Source organism: Lipomyces tetrasporus, assembly GCF_029532465.1.
Source record: "Lipomyces tetrasporus strain NRRL Y-64009 chromosome Unknown POJ06scaffold_4, whole genome shotgun sequence".
Classification (NCBI taxonomy): Eukaryota; Fungi; Ascomycota; class Lipomycetes; order Lipomycetales; family Lipomycetaceae; genus Lipomyces; species Lipomyces tetrasporus.
Window position 1 is genome coordinate 388,264 of NW_026611599.1, and position 20,108 is coordinate 408,371.

Here is a 20,108-nt window from a genome sequence, read left to right on the forward strand (position 1 = left end):
CATGTGCTTAAGCTTAAGTAGCAACTGCTCCTCCCACTCTTGGAATGGCGGTCTATATTTACATTAACCAATCTTATTCAACGGTATGAGAGGTACTTACTCGAGTTCATTTTCGTCATCATCATCATCATCATCGTCATCCGATCCAGAATCGGGTCCTCGGCTAGGCATAGTCCTCCTCATCTCTGTGTTATACGCACGACGGATTTGCAATTCAGAATATCCGCCCTTAACATCCGGATTATCGTTAGACAACATCTCAGCGATCTGTGAGAATGCTAGTCGGCATTCGTCCCGTAACATGACTATCGTCTGCGCATTCGCTCCCGAAATCTGTTCAACAGGTGCTCCACGTCTAAAACCGTGTCAGCACATTCACCGGACCCAGATAATCTCAGTACAAACCGAGCAAGCTTCGATTGTCGTTCGTCATAAATCTTATTCGAGTATGCCCTTTTTGACCTCTGAATACCAGACTCGTTGACAATTTCTTTCAATGGATCACTAGGGATACTTGGTGTTGGCACTACGCCATGTATGTCCGAGTTGTTATCTTCGTCTCCTTCGTCATCCGATATAAAGAGACTAACGCCATCAGAGCAGTTCGGTGTCTCTTCAGGTTCGCCATCAGAACAAGTCGGTGTCTCATCAAATTCAGACAGTGATGACAAGGGCGACGTGGTGGACAGGATGTCACGATCTCCCTGCGCTTGCTCTCTTTTTTGCAAATGTGCCTGGACTTCGCTTGAACGAGATTGCATATCTGGCTCTAACTCGTCTGAAAGAGATTCATCTTGCCTCCCTGGATCTTCAATCGTAAACGGGGCTATTCGCGCCAGGTCAGTGCCAAGTCTGCTTGTTTCGTCAACTTCCAGATTCTGCTGAGAGTGCCGCTGAGAAGTTGAACGGTCTGATTCGTCTGGTCCCACCGTGCCCGTTGGAACTATCACCGATCTACGATACGGTAGCCATGTTATCGGCGCCAACCTGACGCCGTTCAACTCCTCATATGCAACCGGGAAGGTCCGCATTCCCGTCGAGGTCTGACGTAGTCTCGAATTGTCGAGAGAGTGGTATGCACAATCAACAGGTGATACAGTCTGACTTGTTCTTAGTGCGGTATTTGTCGCGTGAAAGCTATTAGCATGTGGAAACTTGAACGCTGGATTTGCATATTGTAGTGGAGTTTCTGATGATGAGGGCGTGCTGTTCCATACATCGGTCGTGGCTGGAGAGACGGTATCCCACGACCTTTCTGCAAGTCCTTTCTCAGCTCTGCAATAGTTAGAAAATTATGCGCGGCCTGCTCGAGAATCCGCCTACTCACGCGAACAGAATTTTGCGATACATCCGCTGACATGCCGCTGGTGTCTTATCGCCCATCAAAATAGAAATTTGCGTCCAAGACTGCGCCATCAGCATGCTCTATAGGTTTCTGTATACATTTTCAGACAATAAACTCACCACTTCGGCATTGATGTCATTTCGCTTGCATCTCAACAAAAACTTAACATCATCCCTAGTCCAAGCCTCGTCGGCCACATTATCAGGGTTCAACAACGAATGAATCGGGATCGCACATGCTTGCTCACAGTCTTTGTACCGGGGCGCTGACGATGGCGAGGTCGGTGACGATGCGAGTGTTTGCGCAGCGAACCTGCCGTTTGTTGTGACTGAGTATGGAGTGCCGAGGAGCGATTTTCTTGGAGATGAGAGGAATGGTTGGCAATTTGCTATGCTCATGGTTGCGTACGAGGTTATTCCTCATGAATTGCTTCTGTAACAACTGAAGCAAGAGAAATCTAATAAATACAGCAAAACGTAACAAGTAATGGAAGCATTTAGGATGTTAAACAGAGTGGGAATACAAGTGCAACGAGAAGAGTCCTTTGGTGCCGTCGGCCAAGATGTAAACGATTACCTTGAGACGTAAACAAACAGGAGTGGTTGCTCCGGCCTTGACGCGCCACATCACGTTGGAGTCTCTAAGAGAACGCCATCATTATGATGGACACCGACCAAAACGACTCCCCGTAAATAGTAGATCACAATTAACTGATTCCACTGATTCCACTAAATTACAGTTGTCGAGTTTACAATAGAAGTCAGGTATAAATCAATCGCTGTTACAGTTACAATCGCCATGTAGTCGGGATCTACGACATAATCACAACTTATCCTCCGTCGATAGGATCGACAAAGGCGGGCGGATGAGAGAGGTTGGCCGTCGAATAAACCATTTTGCCAGACGCTAATCCATGTATTGATCTGATAACACTCCCTATCGACGACTCCAAAACGCCATACTGCGCCCTGTAATGCCATGGCTGTTTTGTTTACTTGTCTGTGAGTCACACGTATCTGAATTTATGTCGGGTATTGCACCGAATTCAGACTATCAATGCAATTCGTATTATACCCTATCGCTGTTACTGTTGTACGCTATCCTAACATCTAGATCCCACCCCGCCCACTCTTGCGTATAGTCATTAGATGTTGAAAATATATATTAACCTTCATTCCTTCATTGGATATGATGATCGTAACAAAATCGCAACACCAATTGTAAGCACCAGACGCCCACCATGTATACCACACTCAAACACAAGACATTAGCAAGATCGCCCGTGGCGTATTATGCAGCGTGGACCCAAAAAACATATGTCTATGAAGCAGAGTGGAAGGAAATTACAAAACAAGAAGACTACGTAACTAGGGAATAGCGATGAGAGATTTGCTGGTGCGACGAGCGGAAACCATGGAAATGTATTTCGAGAGAGTCTATTACGGGATTTAGCGCACGACTTCCACGCCCACGGTCTTTGCTGTCGCGATCACCGAGCGAGCGACTGCTTCTAGGCTGACCCCCGAAAGCTGCGAGTCCTATCCACAAACTCATTAGCCAAACTGCCTGTCACGTGCCACATTGTCTGTTATGACAAAGAATGTACCAACGTACCTTCTGCTTAATTTTCGCAATCTCGTACACATGCTTGAGTGATATGCGGCCCACTGGGGGATCACCCACTGCATATCGCGCAGCACCTTTCTCGATACCCGCAGCACGCATTATGAGAAACGCAGTTGGCGGCGATTTTGTTTCGAACGAGAACGAACGGTCGGGACGGATTGTGATTACGCACGAAATCGGGATACCCTATATTCCAATCACATTTGTTAGCCGATTTCCTGCTACAAATGATTGGAAAAGCTCGAAAGACGTACTGGGGTGAGATGCGCAGTTCGGGCATTGAATTCCTTGCAAAAATCCATAGCCTTGACACCTTTCGAACCAAGTGCGGGACCGACTGGCGGCGACGGCGAGGCAGTCCCTGCACCCACTATCAGCTTCACTAGTATATTCCTCGTGGGACCAGAGCGGGCTGCCATTGAAACTGAGGAGATTGTGACGGTTGGGGATTGGACGTAGGCGGGATGTTGGGGATAAGTGGAAAATTTAGCAGGGGTGGTTCAAGCGGAGGAGATTGCACAATTACTGGCAATGACGGCAAGAGGATACAACAATGCCCAAGCAGAATGAGTGAAAGAGGAGGAGATGCGGGAGGAATGGACGGAATTTCTCGATAATGTCGGAACTGGGACGACTAGTTGTGGGAGATAGGCTACCTTAGACGTTAAGACGCCTGCGGCGCAGTCATCCTACAAGACCCTTACGCGAGTCGGAGCACCTTTTGATTCCCAGGCAACGAGTAGTTAAGTTAATTGTTTTATGTCGATTATATGCGATAACACTCAATAGCATGGCAGCAAATGAAAAAGGCAAACTCGAACGAACCATCTCATTTAATGGCCTTCTCGACAAATTTGCATGCATGGAAGAAAGTCCGTCGTCACGACCGACCACGCCATCGCCAACCAAATCCTCACTCCCGGGGACTCCAAGCAGCTCTCTGAGCGCGTCAGATATGTCGGCATCGCCAACTCTGACCCCGTCTTCCCCATCCAAAATCACCAAGAAACGGAAGGTTCCCCGCCGCTACACCCCACCAGCGCGGTACGCCCACCTTGCACCAGTCCCAGACTGCCTCGCAACAGACCTCATCTGCGTCTTCGTCGGTCTCAACCCCGGCATAATGACGTCGCAAAAGCAACACATGTTTGCCAATCCGACCAATTTATTTTGGCCGTTACTGTTTGAGTCGGGGTGCGTCGGGCGAAGGTTGACTTGCGTGGATGACAGGCGGTTGCCGATGGATTGGAATCTTGGAATCACGAATCTGATTTCGAGGACAACGGCTGAACAGAGCGAGTTGTCCAAAGACGAAATGGTGCACAGTGCAGGCGAGCTTGAGTCTAAACTACGGCGGTTTCAACCGAACGCAATTTGTATTGTGGGTAAAGGCATTTGGGAGGCGATCTACCGATACAAGACTGGCAAGTCGTTAAATAAGGACCAGTTCAAATTTGGATGGCAAGATATGGGCGAAATTCAATTCTGCGCCCAGGCAGGCAGCGGCCCTAAGGTGTTCGTCGTTCCGTCGACTTCGGGCCGTGTGGCCGCTTATTCGAGGGCTATGAAAGCGGAGCTCTGGAAAGGTTTGGGACAGTATGTGAAGACGGCACGAGAGACGTATCAAAGATAGCTTATTATGTCGTGCCGCTTGCCACTTGCAAGACGGTGGCATTCCGACTACGTATGTTTATAGGTATGTCGCCAATGGCTACACAAGCATGGACATATATTTGCAGCAGAACGCCGGGCCATGACGACAGATCAGTTCTAGCCGTCGACAGTATCTTTCGTGGACCTGTGCTATTGATGCGGATAAGGGATTGGTAGCCCGCCACATGACATCATGTCCACGTGGTCGAACGATGTCCCAGACAATTGTCGTCGCCAGCGAGCATTGGATGGCAACTGAGCACTTTGCTGCTGCTAAAAAAAATAAGATATTATAATCTTAGAACAATGCATTACGATTTATAATAGTTGTCAACAACATGGAGGGAATGGTTGATAAACTTGGTCAATTGCTAAAACAAATAATTACACAAAACGTAAACCAAGACAGAATACCATTAGCACATACACCCAGCCGTTGAAAAATACAAACCTATTACACAGGCAAAAAATGTAGAGAGATTATAAAAATACTCAATTGCATAATTACAGCGCAATCCAACGGACTCGTCGCCCACGCATTTGTTGATCACTTGCGTGCTTTTATTTTTCACGTCACAACGTAATCAGGTAAACTCTTCACAGGGGGTTCAAGCCGCCATTTCAGGCGCGGCCGGCTTGTCGTCAACCGGTGCTTCAGACGCCTCCCCCGGCTCTGCAGCCTTGGGCTCTTCACCCCAAGCCGCCGTCGGTTCAGTAATCTTCTCTTGTTCGCCCCACTCCTCGGTAGCTTCACCATGGAGCGGCTCGTCCTCGAGTTCGAAGCCACCTTCGCGCTGGGCCCGTCGGATAGACAGGCTAGGCTTGACGGCAGCGTTCTCGAATGTCCAGTTGGCGAGCGCATTCTCGCAGTCGATGATGATCTGCTTTGAGGCTTCATATCCATCGTACGCAGGTCTGGTCTCGCCGGGAGTAACGGCCTGGTCGTCGATGAGGTCTAGCAGACTCAGACCGTAATTGGCAATCAGTGCAAGCTTCTCAGAGTGCTCTCGGAGAGCGTCAAACTGATACGCGAACGCCGCCTTCAACTTCTCGCGCGTGATGTTGGAAAGCTGAGCCTCGGCGACCAGCGATTCGGCTTCGGCACGGACAAGCTCTTGTTCGAGAACGACGATCTTGGGAGAGTTGGGGTCCTTGTACTTGAGCTGAGCGATCTGGTCGGTGATCTTCTGCTTTCGGTCACGGGAGGGCTGGACAGACGCCTCGATGTTGCGGATCGACTTCATAGTGACACGGTATTGGTCGTAGCGGTCGATGAACTGGTCCTCGAGCTCGCCGACCTCGTAAACGAGAACACCGAGCTTGTCGGTAATGTCGGAGACATCGTCATCGCACTCCTCACCCCAAAGAGAGAGCTGCTTGGCAACCTCACGTCGCTCGCGGGAAACCAGTTCGATCGATCGCATGACGTTCTTCTCCATCTTGACGAGCTGAGCCAATTTGCGGGCGAGATCGGGACCGAACGAGCCCGCAGTGGTGCGGCGGAAAGTGTGGGCTATGATGGGTTGTTAGTAGATGATGGCAATTCTGAATTGATGGACTTACCCAGAGAGCCCTTGCCAAAGAACCGGCCGCTCTTGGTAGACGACGGTGGAGGAGGGGGAGTCGCCATCTGCTGAGCAGTCGGGGCCCGGCTGTGACGCATGGAATATGTTCGGTGCATTATTAGTCAGCGTCGACTTGATTGTAGGTGCAGGTCGTAGTAGGGTTCAACAGGGTGTACGGAAGATAAGAGGGAATAGGATGACGGGGCGTGATGGAACCAGCTCAAGAGACGGGGTGCAGCCATGTTTATTTATGCGTGATCATCGAGAAGAGTGCTGACGTAAATTGGTGAGGGCCGATTATATAAGGCCCGACCGCATGTGGGCAGTCGTACGTCATCACGCATGCTCGCGCCGCACGGATTGCCGTACCGTTTGTGTACCCGCGATTATCGTCCATATTTCTGAGTCCCCCTAGCAACGCAAATGAGGGTCCCAGTGGGTCTCAGGAAGAACCTCTACCATCTCTTTCGATCTCGTAGCACTGCAGGCAGTACGCCTTGCTGCGCTTGATTGTAAATCTACTGTGCCACAACAGCAATTAGCAGCATAACTAGAAAGAGTCCGGCCACATCTTGATAGTTATATGTTTGAGTACGCCTGATATCTGGGTCTGTTTGGCCGGTCAATAACAGTTTCTGCGTGATTGATCGCGTCAATCGATTACGCGCGTGGCAAAGTCATGGCATGGCGACGATGATCAAGACATCGGCACGTCTCTACCAGCTAAGTTCAAGCTGGGACCTGGCCTTCTCGCGAGCACTACGGGGTAAGCCAAGATGCGGGGAGCTATCCAGGTATCTTGTGCCTGGACACATGGCGGTTGACAAGGGCAATATACCGCGACGGCATTGCTGATGCGATGAGCTTGTGCCGTTAGCTGGCGATCATCTTGCACATACAGGGAGCAGGGTTCGACAAGGTACGACGCAGGTACAGCACCTTAGTTGTCTCGCCTCGACCTAATAAATTCTGCGTCCAGTGACCAAATATCTCCCCGTCCTCGACAATTCCAACTATATCACCGCCGATCGCCAGCATCCGCCAACCATCACCCGCAATGCCGTAGAGTTGTCTTGTCAGGGCCCTGCACAATGACAGGTCGATGACGTCAATTAGCAGAGGTCTACTACTAAATGTACTAAAACCTTGTGCCTTCTTTCAGTCCTGTCCAAGACTATCAGACACATTGCATCTTAATCTATTCTACGGTCTGATTGTTAGATTCGTCCCGTTCCAGCTAACTTATCCGTGGCGTTCTAGGTTTCGTAAATCGACGCTCGACGGGCTGGCGATAGAGAACTGTTGAACTCACCCATCTGCCACATGATCTCGTGATTGCACCTTTTAATTACCATGAGACCCACTTGACGTCAACGGATTCCCGTTGATCCTGTGCCTGGCGCCGGCAAACTTACGTCTACTGCTGTGCAACGGACTTGAGCAGCAATATCACTCTTGCCATGAACAGCGCCCTGACGACCAAATAACGGCGGAGTCGTCTGACGCAGTTGCCGTCCATTTCTATACAACTAACAGTCCAAATGAATTAATTGTACAATATTCAAATTCCAAACTTGTACCAAACAACATCAAACGCCAAAATGTGTATTTCCCACCACCCAAATAAAAAGTCCATGCAAATATTGCCCGCTTAAACACTATACGTCACAAGAACACCTTGATCGATGCCAACAAGATGCATCTCGTCCTCCTTCACGCCGTTATCGTACATAAACATGGTCATGTCCAACGTGTCTCTGAGCGAGCACGTGCCGCCGTGCCAGACGGCTGCGCCGTACGTAACAGACTGGCCACCCCGAGCAACAAACGCCCGAACAGTCGACAAATCCGGCATGCTATCTACCAAAATGTTAGTTCTGTGTATTCCTCACACTCTCATCAAAGCACAACTCACTCTCATCGTTCTCAGCAACAATGACCAAATAAGCTGGCTCGCTGGCATCAACTCCCATTGGGAAAAACGTCTGCGTCGTGTACGGGTGGCGCTCGATGACCTTGACAAGGTACTCTCCCTTCTCCCTGTTCAATGTCGCCGGTGGCGCGAATCTCTGCAAATTGAACGCGCATGGCGCCTCGGTCTTGAAGTGCGAGTTGCCATAGTTGTTCACGGGGACCGACACGTCCGACTGCCTGAACGCGAGTCCGTGAGTGCCGGGCGCGACTTTCGGAGCCTGATGGGTGGCCGAGATGACGTACCCGAACTTGCTGAACGCTTCGGGCGTCAATTCTTCCGCGACGATGGTGCCGCCGGAGTATTCGAAGGTCGCGATAGTCATTGTGCAGATTTCTTGGTTGGGATGAGAGCGTGTCGGACTGTGAGGCGAGGCAAGTGGCAGGGACATGGAGGGTATATGGGTATATATATATATATCCACACCAGCAGCGCTAGATCCACGCACTTTAGCTTCATCCCAGTCCCTCGGGTGTCCATTTCATTGAACCCCCATCTTCGTACCGCAATCCCCTCCAGTCATGGATAGATACTGCTTAGATACTGCTCCTGACCATCTCAGAATCGTACGCAAAATTTCGCATCTGATACTTTATTATATTTTAAATCTACAATTGCCATAACCCATGATAATCAGAGATAGCAATTTGCGTAATGCATGGGCAGTTTGCGGGGAGCGTGGGATGGATTCGTGATTTCGTGGGGCCATGCATACAAGGCCCCCACCGCCCCACTAGATCGAGACCATGACCCCCCCACGTTCTCAGAAGCTTGTGGCTTACGCAATTTGGCTGGGATTCTTGTGGCTATGCTCCTAGGGCTCTTAAGTCACGTGAAGTAGGGTTGGGCTGTGGGAACGTAGCGATGGGAAAAGCAGTCACAGCCAGATCACCGGCCAAGCTTTACCACGGAATGGGCAGCGCGATCACTACGCCTTCGACAGCGCCGAAATCGTGGAACCAGCTCAGAGCAGCAACGCATTTGCCCTCCGGTATCTCTTGCAGACACACCAGCACCACCACAACAACATCAACATATCAACAATGTCTGAAGCACCAAGAGGAGGATTCGGTCGAGGTCGTGGTGGTGACAGGGGCCGTGGTGACAGGGGCCGTGGTCGTGGTCGTCGTGGACCCCGTCGCGGCGGTCGCAAGGATGAGGAGGCCCAGTGGCAGCCCGTCACCAAGCTCGGCCGTCTCGTCAAGGCCGGCAAGATCAAGAGCATGGAGGAGATCTACTTACACTCGCTCCCCATCAAGGAGTATCAGATTGTCGACGAGTTTTTGCCCAAGTTGAAGGATGAGGTCATGAAAATCAAGCCGGTTCAGAAGCAGACCCGTGCCGGTCAGCGCACCCGATTCAAGGCCATCGTCGTCATTGGTGACTGGGACGGTCACGTCGGTCTCGGCATCAAGACCGCGAAGGAAGTCGCCACTGCCATCCGTGCTGCCATCATCATCGCTAAGCTGTCCGTCATCCCTGTTCGTCGTGGTTACTGGGGCGCGTCCCTCGGTCAGCCTCACTCGCTTGCTGCTAAGACGACCGGCAAGTGCGGTTCCGTCTCCGTCAGAGTATGTTTTTCAAAGAGTGTGGTATTGGAAGTAGACATAAATACTAACGAGTTGCGCGTGTAGTTGATCCCTGCTCCCCGTGGTACCGGTGTCGTTGCCTCGCCCGCCGTCAAGAGACTTCTCCAGCTCGCGGGCATAGAAGACGCTTACACCTCGTCCAGCGGATCCACCAAGACACTCGAGAATACCCTCAAGGCCACCTTCGTCGCCATTGGGTACGTATTTTGCTGGCAACAGTTAATGAATATACAGTCAAATGAACTAACGAACAACAGCAACACCTACGGCTTCTTGACTCCGAACCTCTGGACCGAAACTTCCCTTGTCCAGTCTCCTCTCGACGTCTACAGCGACCTGCTTGCGTCCGAGAAGCGGACGTATTAGGCGTGTGTTTGGGAAAAGTTCATTTCATTGGTTATTGTCGTTCTGCTACGTTCCGGGTTGTTATCATGAGCACGCTGTGTATAATTTGACGCAAAAAAGTTTCGCGCGCCTGGTGTATTGTATATCACGCCGCTGATACAAAAATATACATCTATGCCAATAACTATTGTTCCATTTTATCCGATTATGGCGGTTCCTAGGGAGGTCGTGTCTACGATGACAACATGAAGACGATGAACAACTACAGATCGGCTTATCTCGATTCACAATAACTATATGAAATATATCAATACATAGACAACTATAATTCACGACGAAATATACAAATACAAAGTATATCGTAAGAAGCTACAATTCTTAACCGCAAACAATATCCATTTTTATAAGATACAAATCCAATCTCTCGCTAGCAATACCGGCCTACGTGTTCATGTACGTCGCAGGATCAATGCCGTCCTCCGGGAATGCGGCAATGTTGACCTCAAATCGTTCCTGGATCTTGTCGAGCACGTCGGCGTCGTCTTTTGAGCTGACGAACGAGATCGCGAGACCCTTGGTACCGAACCGACCTGCTCGACCCACACGGTGGAGATACGAATCGGCACTAGAACCATTGTTAGTACCGCTCACATTAGAAGCCATGAAATCGAAAACATACTCAGCTGGAAGATCGTAGTTGATCGCCAAATTGATACGCTCGATATCGATTCCACGACCGAACACATCGGTCGACACACAAATACGCTTGTTGAATTCTTTAAACGACTTGTACCGCGCAATACGCTCCTCCTGGGGAATGCCACTGTGCACCGCAATACTAGGGAAATTGCACTCGGTCAGGAGCTTGTTGAGCTGATTTGCACGCTGAGTCGACTTGACGAAAATGATAACCTGGTTGAACTCCAAGGTGTCAAGAAGGTCATTGAGCTTGCGGTTCTTCTCGTTTTCTTCAAGCTTGATGTAGTACTGCTGGAGACCGTGCAGAGTTAACTTGGTCTCGTCGTCGACATAGATTTCCAATGGCTTCAGCGTATTAGCAAAGAATCATGCAGCACTAATTTGTAAAACTTACGTTTTGCATAAACTTTTTGCAAATTGGTCGGATTTCCTGACTGAGCGTGGCCGAAAACATCATCACCTGCTTCTGATGCGGAGTTGCTCTAAAAATATCCTGTACATCACGTCGCATGTCCGCCGTATCCAACATCTTGTCGCACTCATCAAGAACAAAGACCTTCACGTTGTTCAGTCGAACAAATTTATCTCTAACCAACGCGTTTAGTCGACCAGGAGTAGCGACAATAATGTGGGGGCTCGTGTCCTTATTCTTGATAACCTCGATATCCTTCTGAATTGGTGTACCACCGAAGAACACCGCTGTTCGGACATCGGGCATATACTTCGAGAATCGAGAATACTCGTTCTTGATCTGATATGCAAGCTCACGGGTGTGACACATAACCACAACGGACACCTCGCCGGTCACAGGGTCGAGCTGCTGGAGGGTCGAGAGAACAAACACCGCGGTCTTACCAAGACCTGACTTAGCCTGGCAGAGGACGTCGGTGCCGAGAATAGATTGCGGAATACAAACTTGCTGAACTATTGAAATCGTCAGATTAGCTTCGAGTCTTCAAACTATTTGCAAGATGCCGATGCACGCGCTGCCCTCCTTTTGTACACTGTCAATAAATCTCAATGAATTTACACGGAATCAATTGCTGACTTAAAACGCATGTTAAATGCTGATGCTATTAGTCGTGCGAAATGAGATCAATTACTGTGGATTCCTAGCCAGCTTCGATCGGAAACGCTGATCACCGCGACCTGCAGAGTAGTCGCACGCAATCATCCTCGATTGATCCACACGACCAACGCCTTCCAAGCATAGACCATTTGCCACCAAAAATTTCAGTACAAAGTACACATCAAAGGACCAAATCAAATCGACCAGTCAAACATCGCCATAACCCCCCCTACCACGTCTCACAACATGACCCAAAAGTCTCCTCGTAAAGAAAGCACAAATTTCTGGCGACCTTCGACTGGTGATGGTCAATGTCGGCGAGTCTCGCTTCACCGCATCGCCGGACCTGATCTCGTCTCGCCATCGGCAGAATGAAGATATACAGTAGCTGAAATGAAACTCGGCAAGTACAAACGAATCCTTGCGTGAAATGCGTATACTGAATCGATTCAATTTTAACGATGGAACAGCGTGGATAGTAGGAGGGCGAGCGCGCACAATTGCCGGCAGAGGGCAACACAAACTGTTGCAGGAAGGAACTATAGATGGAACATAACTAACCCTCTGAAGGATGCTCAAATCCGCAATCAACGATAGCTCTCAATAATTCGGGCTTGAGCAAGAAATCGCGGAACCCAGTGGAATGAATACCGACGTAGGACCCTTTTTTGTCGCCGTTCTCGTCTTTGGACTCGCCGTTGGTGGTTGCAGTTGCGACAGCTGCAGCAGAGGCAATTGGAGCGACATCCTCAGAGTCAGAGTAGTCGAGGAGCTCTTCTTCACCGTTGTCAGCCATGGTGAAATTTGGTTAAAAGTCTTTGAGATTTGAGATGCGGAGTATGTGACGAGATCTGATCTGGATGGATCGAAATGAATCAAGCACAATCAAACGATCAAGCCAAGATGGAGACAAGCGAGGTCTTGACCGTGGAAGGATACTAAGAAAGAAACGGCAAATGTGATATGATGGAGATCGCGAGGTGGCGATATCCAAAGATGTTTAGAAAGCAAGCTTGCGCCAGTGATGAATGAAAGAAAGAACACACCAAATTACCTCAACCCTGGTGACTAATTGTTTGCAGTTTCAGATATACGCAGGGCAAGCTCGTCCGCCTGGCCCCGCGCGCGTCAATCAAAGATTGCCGTTTTATGAAGATTCCCTAACCCAGTATGTACACAACCCTCACATTGACATGGTCCCCAAATCTTACAGCTCTTTGGTTGAAAGCACGAATTGAGTTGATATGACTTTGTAGCCAATAATAAAGCGTTTGCAAATCAAGATGGCCAAGGCGAAGGGAAAAACCAGTGCTGGTCTAACGAAATCGTTAAAAAATCGAGATCAATATCTACGGACGTCGTTCTTGTACCAAGCCTCAGTATTGATGGCGAACTCGGCCAGCACCTCACCCGACCTTGCAGAATCAGCGACTTCTGCAACGGCGCCATTGAGTCGGTTTTACGCATCCCAGATGAAATCTGTTGCTCGAAAGGGTGTGATCCGATTGTACGTATACTCTGCCACTAGGTGAAAAGAGATACTAATGGGCTGGGTAGAGATCCGAATATCAAGCGTTCTGTATGCAAACGATGCGACACAGTGCTGATACCCGGGAGGACATGTGCGATCGCTATTGAAAATGGATCAGTAAATACTGTGCCTCACGCAGATGTTCTGACACATACGTGCAAAGTTTGTGGCGGTCAGAAACGGTTCCCCGTTGGCCAGAACAGAGACTTTCTAGTGTTTACTGAGAGACCAGATCACGTTGTGGAATGAACGTACAGGAGTGAACGATATCCTTGCATAATCTGGAGTTAGGAGAATATATGGCGTCATTGTATATATGTTCATTATTGTACATTTTTCATCGGTAAATTGTATGTTAGGTTAAGTGCTATAGAGCAACTGCTCGTATTATCTTAACCTCTTCCAATGGCCTGTCCGCCGCTCCAGTACGAACAAGACCCATCCGCTGCAAAACCTTCATCCCGTCCATTACACGTCCGAAGATTGTGTGCTTGCCGTCTAGCCAGTCCGTAGGTGCCAGCGTTAAGAAGAACTGTATATCGTTAGTCACCCATTCAGCACAGGACTATAGAAAATTGTGCGTTACGCACCTGAGAGCCATTTGTATTCGGACCGCTATTCGCCATACTGACAATTCCAGCGCCGACATGCTTCAAACCGGGATGAATCTCGTCCTCGAATTTTTCGCCGTAAATCGAAGTGCCGCCTCTACCTGTACCAGAAGGATCGCCACCTTGGACCATGAAATCCTTCATCAGTACCAGTTAGTAAATCTGCTTTAAGTCGTGCCGGCTAAACCATCTTTGTAATTACCGGAATTATTCGATGAAACTAAGAGCGCGTTAGTATATCTTGCACAGGTACAAATTTGTACCAACCTGCAAACAATACCTACAATTGTGCCATTGTAATATCCTCTTCGAGCCTGCAAGATCAATGTACGTGAGAATCAGGTCTGTAAAAATGTATGACCAACGAACACAGCTGCGGCTCTCCATACCAGTTCGTAAAAGTTCTTGCATGTCTGTATATTTCGTGAGCCGCAAGTCCCGCACAAATAACAGACTCGTAAATGTATTAAAAGTACGTCAGTGTACTATACCTTTGGAGCATGGTTATAGTAAAGCTCGATCGTGATAGACCCCTAGCAGACTAAGTTAACTCATGTACGATCCTCGATAGATGGCCCGACGGTTCAACTCACCATAGAAGTCTCTAGCCGCACATTTCCATTCATTGTTTAAATAAACAAAGGAATAGAGACTGCAGATAATAATGAAACAAGAGTATATGTCGAATTCCAACGGATTGTACTCGTAGAGTAGACCAGTAGAATTGCCCGCTTGTCCCTAACCCACAGCTTCCACGCAAGCAACCCTAACGTGTTGAAACCCTAACCATAGTCCTTGAGGATCAATATTTATTGTCCGAATTTTCCTTCCCTCAGACTTTAAACACCCACCAGGTCCAGGATCCCATGCTACATGCGATCTACAGTTACGCTGTTTTTTTCTAGCACGAAAGGAAAAGGGCTGTGAGATGAGGTGGATAGAATAATATTCTTGGTGTATCTCCGCATTGGATTCTTTGGATATGAAGAATGCGGTCGTAAACCTTTGATATATCTCGTTTAATTTTCAGTTTATGTTTTTCTATATTTATGAGGTTACTGTGCTTATGAGGTCTTATGAGGTCGGACGGGTGCACTGGTTTGGAGTATTGATTTCTGTCTTGAGTGTGGGCTCTTAATCAGACTTTGCTGGCTGCTCTCTTGCCATTGCTCTGCGGTTGGTTGTTTGAGTGAATATGGTGCCGGTGTATTATGTATGGCAGGACTAAGAGTAGGATATGATATTTTGTTTGCGTATTGCTTTGCGTTATAGAAGAATTGGTTTGTGCAGAAGTTGATCTTGCGCCGGATCCCGTCATAGGCTACACTATTCGGCAAACGTTCTGCAAAAAAAAGCTCGATTGTTTGCTAAGATACTGCCCAAAAAGTACCCATTGGCTCCCATACTGGCTCGCAGCTGACGCTGAAGTGTAATCAATTATTTTTTTTTTTGGACCAGTAGACTATCTTACTACCTTGTTCATAGTTTTCATTCTTAGTAGTCACTTAACGAAGATATGTATATGTGTTCTTGGAAACTAAAAGCGTCGAGGACAGATTTGTGCTCACTTTCCGATCAGTTGACTCAGGCCCACCGTCCGGGGATCGCCACACTCGGTATCAGCTGAACCAGAACCCGTCACGTAGGAACTATCCACGACAGCTTGTCTATTGCACTAAGGGACGCTGTTGTTCGGACGACTGGTCAATCCGTCATAGCGCCGTAGACTAGCGTCTCCTGCGCAACCTAATCGTAATGGTAGAACTGTTCGCCATGACAGTGTCGGAGTAACATTGACGCAGAGAAATGACTGCCATGTTTTCAATTAACAAATTCTACATTGAATCCCTAATGCAAACGCCGACAATTAGGTATTTAGTGAGCGAGATTCTTTCATCCCATCAGTTGGCCAGAGAAGGCAAGATGAAATCGGATGTTGGCGATTCAAAAATAGACGTGACGTCATAGATAGCGAAATGACGTCACTCAGACAACCTCAACCTTGGAACAGTACTTTGCGGAATTAAGCACAAGACGTGAGATGACACATCTCCTTTGATCCATCTGATGGTTGAAATCTACTGACAACAAATACACGGCGTTTACAGTTCAGATGACAGCTCAGACATCGCGCGCTCTGACGTGTACTCCGACATGTATGAAGCACTCGGACACGTCGTCCGGTCATTTCCATGTCGCACTTTGGTTGTGGACTTAGTCAAGGATGACAGTCTGGGCCTAAATCGCACGCAGATGTATTGCATACAGTCGTGAATACCGTATCAAAAAGTGGTCGAGCGGACGACCATGAACGTGTGTGTCGGAAGTCCCTGACGGTCGTAACCATTCGTCTTGATTCAAAGTCATCATCCACCCGTCGCCCTACACGGCACCTTGAACAACTTACCAATTTGTTATTAACGCTGTTGTTTGATAGGGTCCTCAGACTCGCAAGCGGGCACAATTTCTGACGACGGCGCCGACGGTAACAAACCTGCTCACCGCACAACCAACCATGGTATGAAGCAAGCACAACTCTACTGCCACAACTAGAACCAAGAATATCTGTGATTAAGGCGATGGCAAATATCATCTCAACTCAATTGGCTTGTCGTCATTGAGACGTTTGGCGATTGACAGGAGGACACCAGCTACCACATAGCAATAATTACTGCGAAAGTCGAGCTTCGCGACAGGAGAACTGACGCGTATATTCTGGGATATGAAGACATAGTGGGATCAGTTGCGATGTGCTTGTGTGAAGGTACGGACTACCCGTCCTGCATTTCGCACAAGTCCGCCTCTCAGGTCGGCCTCTTTCCTGCACATTGACGACATCCGCTTCGACGAATCCTCTGCTACAACAAGTCTCCTGCAAAATTGACTATATATCGTAGCAACTAAATAATGGAATATCGACAAGCAACCCGGGTAGTCCCGCCGACAGCGGTGTTCGCATCAAGCGGGCAGGAACAAAAATATAGGGCCAATCCAATCGAGTACGTGCGCCACATCGCAGCATTAAACTTCATATATTGTTTGGTCCAGACCCGACGATGCGCGTAGAAGCGAGGGTGTTTAATTTGGCGGAATACGAAATACTGTGACTACCTGACGCTCTATGGAGTTAGCGAACTGGGAGCATGTAGTATAACGGACAATTGATCGGCGGATGGCCATGGTCGTCGAACATCCCTTCGAAATTTGGTCGCCAGTTGGATATGCACAGAATACTGAAGCAGAATCAATTGTGCGTTGCACATAAACGGAAAGTCTTGGTGCTTGCCAGTGTAGTTGTAAGCCATGTTAGACCTCGGCATCCACTTCAACTGCCATATGGCCAATTTCGTTATCCAGAGGACAGTGGGGGCGTTGTGCGTGCTCCAGGCACTGTCACGGACCCACCCCGTTCATTGAATCTTATTCTCGTCATCGGTCATCGGAGCCTTGATATATTGTTAAGACAAGAACAGAAGTTTTGCGAAATTAGTTATGCCCGCGATATAGGCTGCTATTGACTACTGCAGGACAGCTGCACAAAAGGCGACCACGTAATTAGAAATACTGTCTTGTTGGATAACATTATGGTTATCGTCTAGCGCGATATTTCTAACAGCATCGATAAGATGCAAGATCATCTCGGTGACCGAGACTCAAGACTTGCGACCTCAACATCGCCGAGCCAGAATCAAGCCGATTCTAACTATCGACTGCACAGACAGGCACTTGGCGCATGGCATTCAATTGGTCTATGTTCTTCGTTCTTATGCATAGCGTTTGCGACCTTCGTTATGAGTTGCCCGCAACTAACGGTGACGCACACCAAACCGGTGCACATGCATCAAACCCTATTCCAAAGTACTTTGTCGTGCGACTCATAGAGTTTCATGTACAGGTAATCTGTGAACGTTAAACTTAGGTGTACGAGAAACTCGCTGCGGCGTAGTGGATGATTCCAGGATACTGGGAATCGCATAGTGCGAACAGAACTACATCTGATGTTAGTAGAATGTGATGAAACGCAGAAGCATCACTCGAATAGTTAAATATTACATTGGTTTCGAAGACATTGCTTCAGGAGGGAGTTATGTCGTAGTGCTCAGGAACGTTGTCGATTGCATTTTGCCGGTGCTAACCGACACAGTCTGTAACCAAGATGGCCTCCGGCATCATGTCGATCGACTTTGCGTTCGAGAATTCTGGTTTGTGTTTCTTTATACTGCCATAAGATCAAACCAATTGACGACTATAGCAATGATCGTCTGGCTGGGTCGCTGTCACAAGTGACAGGTAAAATCGAAGATAGCGCTAGTGCTAGGTTGACAAATTATGAGCCGGCGATATTTTTAGATTTGGGCACGATCTTGACAGCTTATGTGCTCAGCCGTGCAGGTTCCGGTTTGATTAGCGGCACTAAGCAACGGAGGTTGTTATCTAAGCTGCAATATATTAAACCGCTTTTGGTTCAGATTCCACTAGTGTTAGGGGGGTGAAATGCATACCAGCAAGACACCGAAAAAAACAATATTCTGCGTCACATCTGACACGCCGTATCGACGACGGCGCGGCAACACTTGAGCGGAGCGGCGATGCAAGCGAGCTCCCAGTTACCGTCGACTCTGGTCTGTCATTTCAGCATCAAATCGTGTTGATATTAGCTTTTTAGATTGCTTGGGCGCATGCAAATTACACGCGGGTAAAGTGGCAAACAGGAAGTCACGGATAGCATTGAACTACAATTTGGCATGTCGTAATCAAGACTAGCAAGACTGACATATACCAGAAGCCGAGGTTGCTGGATGTGGGCTTGCGCGTCGCGTCAAATGAATGGCAAATCTCTGGCTGGCTGCTTAATGGGCACGACCGCACTTTCTTGCGGCATATTCACTAGTCAACGAAGGCATTGTTCGCAGCCACATCCAGGCTGCCGGATCTGCCACGCCGCAACACCTTAGATGCTGCATATTTTATTTCCCGTGCAGATCGACCAAACCACAACGATGCCATTCGCCCGGTAATCGATGCGTTCGTGCGCTCTCAAGCGCGTTTGCGACCTGTCAAACATGCGGGTCCCGCAGATTAGCTTTTTTGCCGCCAGGGCCCGGGATCTCGGGTCGGCGAATTATACACAAAAGAATTCCAAAGCCGTGGAAAATTCATTTCCCACAACTGGTAATCTTGTACCCGTCCGATCTGGTTCTGGTGAACTGCGCCGGTTTAAATCGCCGCCACATGTGGTGCAGGTTCGTGGCTTCCATTCACTGTCGGTCCACACAGACCTGCTGCTGCTGTCTTGTGATCATCCTGCGCATGCCGGCCGTTAAAAATTCAGTAGGCTAATAAATAACGCCACCGACTTTTGTGGGATCGTCGATTCGGCAAGACAAGCAGCAGCCAGCATTCACAGCACCGTATCCTTCAAATCGCTCCCAGGTTGGCGACTCGCCTTGTCGAGTGGTACTACTTTACCCGGCCGAGTCGACTTGGTCGACGGGCACCGAGCGAACGCGACGCGCAGAGGCAAATAAACTTCATGCAATGCAACTCTGTGCCTCGCACACTTTCCTTTTTTCCCTTCCCCAATCCAAGGATCCAAAAAAGCATACTTTGTGAGGTTTCATGGCGGCAGTGCGTATGCGTGTTTCGCAGTATAAACACAGAAACCGTTTTTGGGCTTCTATTTCAAGAAAGACGAACCGGACGGCGTGCAATTCGACAGTGCCTTCGATAGGGCCTAACGCATTCCCAAAACAACCCAACCCATTCCCGCAAGATATATGTAATATAAAACGCCGCGGGCGCGAGACAATTGCGTACTTTGTTTCAGGATAGCACGAGATGCCAAGAGGTCGTTTATTCTCGCCCCCGCGAGCGCGACGCGCACGCCAGGCCAGTTTTTGGTCTGGCAGGTCGGTAAGCGCGAAATTGGGGGGGAATTGTATTTACTCAAGATCAATTCGTTGGGGACTACACAATAATTCAGTCGTTCGCATCAAATTCGACTCAAACCGTACTATACAAACGGGCGCTCAAACAAAAAGAACGTACACTTCTCCTCGCCCGACCTAGATGCATATCGTCTTGTTCAAACTGCACAATTCTC

The 20,108-nt window shown here is 48.7% G+C and overlaps 8 protein-coding genes across 8 annotated transcripts; 3 read left to right on the forward strand and 5 right to left on the reverse strand.

Moving 5' to 3' along the window:
* Positions 1 to 2,559: 2,559 nt before the first annotated feature.
* Positions 2,560 to 3,675, reverse strand: POJ06DRAFT_85614 (ribosomal protein L11, N-terminal domain-containing protein). The gene is made up of 3 exons (XM_056191662.1): positions 3,226 to 3,675; positions 2,960 to 3,157; positions 2,560 to 2,883 (listed from the first exon to the last, which is right to left on the reverse strand). The coding sequence occupies exons 1-3, from the start codon at positions 3,388 to 3,390 to the stop codon at positions 2,794 to 2,796; spliced, it is 453 nt and encodes a 150-aa protein (XP_056044431.1). The 5' UTR covers positions 3,391 to 3,675; the 3' UTR covers positions 2,560 to 2,793.
* Positions 3,676 to 3,680: 5 nt separating this feature from the next.
* Positions 3,681 to 4,971, forward strand: POJ06DRAFT_250091 (uracil-DNA glycosylase-like protein). The gene has a single exon (XM_056187243.1). The coding sequence runs from the start codon at positions 3,762 to 3,764 to the stop codon at positions 4,602 to 4,604; it is 843 nt and encodes a 280-aa protein (XP_056044432.1). The 5' UTR covers positions 3,681 to 3,761; the 3' UTR covers positions 4,605 to 4,971.
* POJ06DRAFT_250092 (Eisosome component PIL1-domain-containing protein) lies at positions 4,972 to 6,400 on the reverse strand. Its single transcript, XM_056187244.1, has 2 exons — positions 6,188 to 6,400; positions 4,972 to 6,137 (listed from the first exon to the last, which is right to left on the reverse strand). The coding sequence occupies exons 1-2, from the start codon at positions 6,303 to 6,305 to the stop codon at positions 5,233 to 5,235; spliced, it is 1,023 nt and encodes a 340-aa protein (XP_056044433.1). The 5' UTR covers positions 6,306 to 6,400; the 3' UTR covers positions 4,972 to 5,232.
* A 1,440-nt stretch (positions 6,401 to 7,840) lies between these two features.
* Positions 7,841 to 8,486, reverse strand: POJ06DRAFT_237146 (ureidoglycolate hydrolase; the record flags this gene model as incomplete). The annotated part of the gene is made up of 2 exons (XM_056185940.1): positions 7,841 to 8,049; positions 8,105 to 8,486. The coding sequence occupies 2 exons, from the start codon at positions 8,484 to 8,486 to the stop codon at positions 7,841 to 7,843; spliced, it is 591 nt and encodes a 196-aa protein (XP_056044434.1).
* A 627-nt stretch (positions 8,487 to 9,113) lies between these two features.
* POJ06DRAFT_208367 (ribosomal protein S5, N-terminal domain-containing protein) lies at positions 9,114 to 10,417 on the forward strand. Its single transcript, XM_056185405.1, has 3 exons — positions 9,114 to 9,732; positions 9,796 to 9,947; positions 10,008 to 10,417. The coding sequence occupies exons 1-3, from the start codon at positions 9,205 to 9,207 to the stop codon at positions 10,114 to 10,116; spliced, it is 789 nt and encodes a 262-aa protein (XP_056044435.1). The 5' UTR covers positions 9,114 to 9,204; the 3' UTR covers positions 10,117 to 10,417.
* Positions 10,418 to 12,855, reverse strand: POJ06DRAFT_250097 (P-loop containing nucleoside triphosphate hydrolase protein). The gene is made up of 4 exons (XM_056187245.1): positions 12,425 to 12,855; positions 11,189 to 11,718; positions 10,775 to 11,139; positions 10,418 to 10,720 (listed from the first exon to the last, which is right to left on the reverse strand). The coding sequence occupies exons 1-4, from the start codon at positions 12,657 to 12,659 to the stop codon at positions 10,537 to 10,539; spliced, it is 1,314 nt and encodes a 437-aa protein (XP_056044436.1). The 5' UTR covers positions 12,660 to 12,855; the 3' UTR covers positions 10,418 to 10,536.
* Positions 12,856 to 13,033: 178 nt separating this feature from the next.
* Positions 13,034 to 13,702, forward strand: POJ06DRAFT_250100 (RNAse P Rpr2/Rpp21/SNM1 subunit domain-containing protein). Its single transcript, XM_056187246.1, has 2 exons — positions 13,034 to 13,370; positions 13,421 to 13,702. The coding sequence occupies exons 1-2, from the start codon at positions 13,147 to 13,149 to the stop codon at positions 13,641 to 13,643; spliced, it is 447 nt and encodes a 148-aa protein (XP_056044437.1). The 5' UTR covers positions 13,034 to 13,146; the 3' UTR covers positions 13,644 to 13,702.
* On the reverse strand, positions 13,703 to 14,803 carry POJ06DRAFT_250104 (cyclophilin-like domain-containing protein). Its single transcript, XM_056187247.1, has 7 exons — positions 14,599 to 14,803; positions 14,497 to 14,538; positions 14,395 to 14,418; positions 14,290 to 14,319; positions 14,208 to 14,225; positions 13,985 to 14,143; positions 13,703 to 13,926 (listed from the first exon to the last, which is right to left on the reverse strand). The coding sequence occupies exons 1-7, from the start codon at positions 14,629 to 14,631 to the stop codon at positions 13,762 to 13,764; spliced, it is 471 nt and encodes a 156-aa protein (XP_056044438.1). The 5' UTR covers positions 14,632 to 14,803; the 3' UTR covers positions 13,703 to 13,761.
* Between the last annotated feature and the right edge of the window lie 5,305 nt (positions 14,804 to 20,108).